At 40.1% G+C, this 6,230-nt stretch overlaps 1 protein-coding gene across 1 annotated transcript; it reads left to right on the top strand.

Moving 5' to 3' along the window:
• Positions 1-4,092: 4,092 nt before the first annotated feature.
• On the top strand, positions 4,093-4,969 carry LOC138348839 (uncharacterized). Its single transcript, XM_069298423.1, has 2 exons — positions 4,093-4,579; positions 4,695-4,969. The coding sequence occupies exons 1-2, from the start codon at positions 4,093-4,095 to the stop codon at positions 4,967-4,969; spliced, it is 762 nt and encodes a 253-aa protein (XP_069154524.1).
• Positions 4,970-6,230: the final 1,261 nt, after the last annotated feature.

Raw genomic sequence — 6,230 nt, 5'->3', positions numbered from 1 at the left:
AATGCCCAAAGTCCTTCCGTTGTTCCAACCCAACCTAAAAGAACAACTTTCCAGATTTTTATCCCAACTGAGCACGACGTGCATGGTTTTGAGATTGACCATTACGAGGACAAGGAAAGAGAGTGGAAGGAAAACGAAGAGGCAAAATAAAAATATAAAAGAAGAGATCAGAACAGTAGTGAAGAAGTTCAAATTCATTCCCGACGTTGCTGGTATGAACTATGAAGATTTATGCATTCATCCAAATATGGACCTCCAAGAAGGGTTCAATATTCCAAAATTTGACACTTTCAGAGGAGTAGGGAATCTTATGACCCATCTGAAATCCTACTGCGACCAGCTTGTCGGGGTTGCTAGAGATGAATCTTTGTTGATGCGTCTCTTTAGCCAAAATCTATGCGGGGAGGCTCTAGAATGGTTCACTTCCCATGAGACTAGACAATGGCCCAGTTGGAATGCCTTGGCCAAGGATTTTATCAATCGATTTGCCTATAATATAGAAATCGTTCCCGATAGCTACTCCTTAGAAAAAATGAAGCAAAAGTCCACTGAAAGCTACAGAGGGTTTTAATATGGGTGGAGATAGGAAGCAGCTAGAGTACGACCTCCTATGTCTGAAAAAAGAAATAGTTGAAGTGTTTGTGCGAATGCAAGAGACCGAATATTGTGATAGAATTATATTGCTCGTTGGAGCAAAATTTGTTAAGATAGTCAAAGTATCTGATATTATCGAGGATGGGTTGAAAATCGGGAAGATTTCCCGTGTTGCTGTGTCTCCTGGATCATCTAGCTTGTTGAAAAAGAATAGAGAAGACATTTCTACTGTCGCTTATGAGGGGAGGAAGATCCCCAGAAGATTATCATCCTACCAGCGTCACCCTTGACCCTCCCAAAATTCTTACCAGGCTTGCTACACGCAAGCCAGTTATCCAAATACTCCTCCCCCTGTCTACCGAAATGCTACATCCACATACCAAATTTCCCCTCTCCAAAATACCAAAATCCATCTCTCATTTACCAAAACTCTCCCCCACTTTACCAAATTACATCTCCCGTTTACCAAAATGTTGCTCCTAACTGTGCCAATGTGAAGTCAAGCTACAGAGTACCCCCACCAGTATATCAAGTACAAGCTTCAGTATACCAATATACACCCACGAACTACCAAGTTCCATGGCTAAATTACCAAACAAAACTTTATCCACGAAACCAAACTCTCTGTCTAAAAACTCAAAATTATCAACAGATGCCTCCTCCCAACAAGGCAACTATGATCCCTCTTGACCAAGATTCAAGAAGAATCCCCCCAGAAACTTTACCGCGCTTGCTGAAAGTCGAACAAATTTGTAAGAGTGACTGGCTGTAGCTGGATACATTCACCCAATAAGGCCCAAGCCGGTGGATACTAGTTCCAAATTCTACAGACCCAATCAAAGGTGTACGTATCACTCCAACAGCGTTCGACATAATACTAAGGATTGTAAAATCAACCTCAAGCACAAGATTCAAGATCTGATCGACCAAGAAGTGATTTTTGTTCAAACAGTCGCACCCAATGTCAACACTAATCCTTTGCCAAATCATGGAGGCCTCAATATGATAGAGACGGATGATGACAGGTGCATGAATAAGGTGCTAACTCTGATTGTCCATGATGAGTTGGAAAGGGTTGTGGCCTCGCTGAGCGTTAAAGAGAAAAGGAGTTCATGATCCTGACACCCGCATAGGTTGCCTTGGTGCCATTGAAGATACTGCTAGGCCAAAGTTTGTGATTGAAACGTTTGCCGCTCAAAGAATGACCCAATCTTGGAGGTGTTATACTCCCAAAGAGTTGGATTTTGGAAAAAAGAAGAAGGATCAAGGGAAAAGGCCAATAAGTGAGGGCAAATGAAAAAATTCTGGAGAAAGATGCAGCCAAAGGATTATTTGATTGTTAAGCATTTAGAGAAAAATCCATCCCAAATTTCTGTGTGGGCCCTTTTGATGAGCTTTCAATTGCATAGATAGGACTTGATGAAGGCTCTTGATGATACATATGTGCCCATTGGCACAACCAGCGGTGATAAAGTGGCGGCTATGATCAACCAAGTTATACGGGGTCATCAGATTAGCTTCTGCGACGAAGAGTTGCCCTTTGAAGGAAGGTCACACAACAAGGCATTGCATGTCACCGCCATATGCCGCAAAAGGTTCATAAACCATGTCCTGATGGATGATGATTCTGGTCTCAATATTTGCAAGCTACCAACTCTAAGGAAGTTAAGGTTTGACTAGGGGAAGATGGAACAAAATCAGGGCAATGTAAGAGCCTTCGATGGAGTGCAGAGAGACACATTGGGAGATGTGAACTTGGCCATCCAAATGGGTCAGGAAGAATTTAGTGCATAGTTTTAGCTCTTGAACATTGACACCAGCTATAACCTTCTTCTGGGAAGGTCTTTCATCCATATGGCTAGAGTTGTATCTTCTACTTTTCACCAGATGATGAAGATCGTTTGGAAGGACTAAAACTAGTTATTCACCGCAAAGAACGTCACTCCGGCAGGCAGACGCCCATTATTGATGAAGTCTCGCGAGGTACCTATTTCTACACGATGGAGCTGGTAAATGCCACCGGTGATGATTTGTTCCAACAGCCTCCAATACATTCCGTGTAAATGAGGTACTAGAATATGTTGATGAGGAATTTCGGCAGTTTGAAAATCAACATAAGCCAAATTTAGAAGAAACTGAAACCGTGGATCTGGGAAACCAAGTGTGTGTCAAAGAGTTCAAAATCATTATCCATTTGAATGAATCTCAAATAAAGGACATGATACATTTTCTTACTGAATATATTGATGTGTTTGTTTGGGAAGTCAGTGACATGATAGGGCTAAGTACCAATGTGATGTCTCACAAGCTACCGATTAGTCAAGGGTTCAGTCAAGTGAAACAGAAGGCTTGGAAGTTCAAGCCTGATTAAGTTTGAATAATAAAGAAGAGATCACTAAATAGATTGAGTCTTGCGTAGTGGAAGTGATGCAATACTCTACTTGGTTGGCCAACGTTGTTCCGATCACCAAAAAAGATGAGAAGATCAGAATTTGTGTCAATTACAGAGATCTTAACAAAGCCAGCCAAAGGGATAATTTCCCATTATAAATATTCACATTCTAATCGATAACTGTGCTAAACAAGAAATGCAGTCATTTGTGGATTGCTACGCAGGCTATCACCAGATTTTGATGGATGAAAAAGATGCAGAATAGACAACTTTTAGTACGCCTTGGGGTGTATATCATTAAGGGGTGATTCCACTTGGTCTCAAAAAAGTTGGCGCTACTTATATGAGGGTTATGACGACCATATTTCATGACATGATTTATAAGGACATCGAGCTGTATGTAGATGATGTCATAGTCAAGTCCCGCGAGAGTTCGTACCACTTGACGCATTTAAAGAAATTTTTTGATCGTCTACGATGTTATAACTTGAATCTGAATCCCGCTAAATGTGCTTTTGGGGTGCCAGCCGGCAAGTTGTTGGGATTTATAGTCATCAAAAGAGGTATTGAGCTCGAACCTTTAGATATTAAGGCAATTCAAGAGTTACCTCCTCCAAAAGATAAGAAGAGGTGATGAGTTTCTTAGGAAGGTTGAACTACATCAGTCGATTCATAGCTCAATCATATGTGGTGTGTGAGCGTATCTTAAAGATGCTGAAGAAAGACGCTTTGACAAAGTGGACTAAAAAGTGTAAGACTGTTTTTGATGCTATCAAGAACTATTTGTCCAATCCACCGGTATTGGTTCCTCCGTGAGAAGGGAGTCCATTGTTATTTTATCTGTCCGTCTCAGATAACATATTTGGATGCGTGATTGGGCAGCATGAAAAAACAGGGAAGAAGGAGAAATCCATTTATTGTATAAGCAAGAATTTCACGCCATATGAGTCTTGTTATACTCTTTTGGAGAGAAGGAGTTGTGCTTTTACTTAGATCGCTCAGAAGTTGAGATATTATTTGTCTTCTTATACAATATACCTTATTTCCAAAATAGACCCATTGAAGAACATTTTCCACAAAGAGATGCCAACCAGAAAGTTGGCCAAATGGCAAATGATTTGAGTGAATTTGATATTGTGTATGTGACTCAGAAGGCGATAAAAGCGAAGGCCTTGGCCGATAATCTCGTAGAAAATCCCGTCGATAGAGAGTATGAACCGCTTAAGACTAATTTTCACGATGAAGAAGTATCATTTGTGGGTGAAGATATTTTTGAAATATATCCTAGATGGAGATTATCCTTTAATGGAGCGGAAAATCACCAACGAAAAGGTATCGGAGCGGTCTTAGTGTCAGAACCCGGTCAGCACTATCCTATGGCAGCCAAACTCCAGCTTAATTGCACTAACAACATGGCTGAATATGAATCTTGTATCCTTGGTCTGAAGATGGCCATTGACATGAACGTCCACGAGCTGTTGGTTATTGGAGATTTAGATTTATTAATTCATCAAGTTCAAGGAGAATGGGTCATGAAGAACCCAAAGATCACATCGTATGTGCCATATATACAGAAGTTGTTCAGAAAATTCTGTAAGATTTAATTCAAAAATACGCGCAAAACACAGAATGAGTTGGATGATGCTCTTTCCACCATTGCCTCAATTATTAAGCATTCGTTAACGATTATATTGATCTTCTGATATAGATTTGAAAGAACATCCGGTCCATTGTTCATATGTTGAAGCAGAACCAGACAGTTTGCCATGGTATTTTTATATAAAGAAGTATTTTCAGTTTGGGATTTATCTTGCAGAAGCAACATCCAACCAAAAAAAGTTGATACACCTTATGGCCCTCAACTTCTTCCTGAGAAGAGAAGTCCTTTATAGGTGGAATCCAGATTTAGGTCTTCTTGAATGGACTCACTTTGGCAAGGAAGATCCTCTAAGCCGGCTACTACTGGATAACTATGGAGCATGATTGTTGCAAGCTTGTTTTAAAATGTCATAAATATCAAGTGCACTGCGATTTCATCCGAGTGAGGCCTCACGAACTCAATGTTATGAGTTCACTTTGGCCGTTTGTAGCATAGGGCATGGATGTCATCGGTCAGATAGAGTCAGCCGCCTCTAATGGACACAGATTTATTTTGGTTGCCTTTGACTACTTCACCAAGTGGGTGAAGCAGCTTTGTACAAATCGGTAACCAAGAAAGTTGTAGCTGATTTTGTTCGCAACAATCTAATAAGAAGGTTTGGAGTGTCAAAATCCATCATTACTGATAATGGTGCAAATCTCAACAGTAAATTGATGAGAGATATATGCAGGTAATTTAAGATTACTCACTGTTATTCAACCGCTTATCGTACTCAAATGAATGGAGTTGTAGAGACTGTCAATAAGAACATCAAGAAGATTCTGAGGAAAATGATTGACAATCACCGAGGTTGGCATGAGATATTTCCATATACTTTATTGGTTTATCGAACAACCATCAGAACGTTGATTGGATCCACTCCATACTTGTTAGTATACGGAACAGAAGAGGTCATACCCTCTGAAGTCTAGATACCATCCTTGAGAATCATTCAAGAAGCTGAATTAAGTAATGTTGAATGGGTCAGCAAGCGGATTAACCAATTGACATTGATTGACGAGAAAAGAATGGTTGTTGTTTGTCATGGTCAACTATATCAACCGAGGATGACTCGAGCTTTCCACAAGAGTCAGAGCCAGAGTCTTTGAAATTGGTCGGTTAGTACTTAAGTGCCTTTTTCCTCATCAAGATGAGTATAAAGTAAATTTGCACCTAATTGACAAGGACCTTACATGGTTCGCAAGGTATTATCTGTAAGTGCATTGGTCCTGTCGGAGATGGATGGCATCGCATGGCCGAAATCGATCAATTCAGATGTTGTCAAAATATATTACGTGTGAAGCTTCAGTTTGTATTCAGTTATTTCCTTGTAATCGTCTTATTTGCATGTAATTTATTTGTTTAAAATTTTATCCCCCTTTGTAATGAACTATGTCTGGCCTTAATTCTCAAGAATGAGATACGTAGGCAGCCTATCTCGGCCTCGGTCATCCCATTTATCCCTTTTAAGATTTCTTTGTATTTAAACTAGTTCGACCTGAATTCTCAAGAATTAGATACGTACGCGGCCTATGTCGGCCTCGGTCGATTTCTTTGTAAATTTCTTATTTTTGTTAACCTTTGAGAGGGAAGGACGTTGACCTG

This window comes from Solanum lycopersicum, chromosome 5, assembly GCF_036512215.1.
Source record: "Solanum lycopersicum chromosome 5, SLM_r2.1".
NCBI lineage: Eukaryota > Viridiplantae > Streptophyta > Magnoliopsida > Solanales > Solanaceae > Solanum > Solanum lycopersicum.
This window is presented reverse-complemented; position numbering and strand designations above follow the sequence as displayed.

Coding starts and splice junctions, on each gene's coding strand:
- LOC138348839 (XM_069298423.1), top strand. CDS start 4,093: ATGGCAAATGATTTGAGTGAATTTGATATTGTGTATGTGACTCAGAAG. Junction 4,580..4,694: donor GAAGTTGTTCAGAAAATTCT/GTAAGATTTAAT, acceptor CTTCTGATATAG/ATTTGAAAGAACATCCGGTC.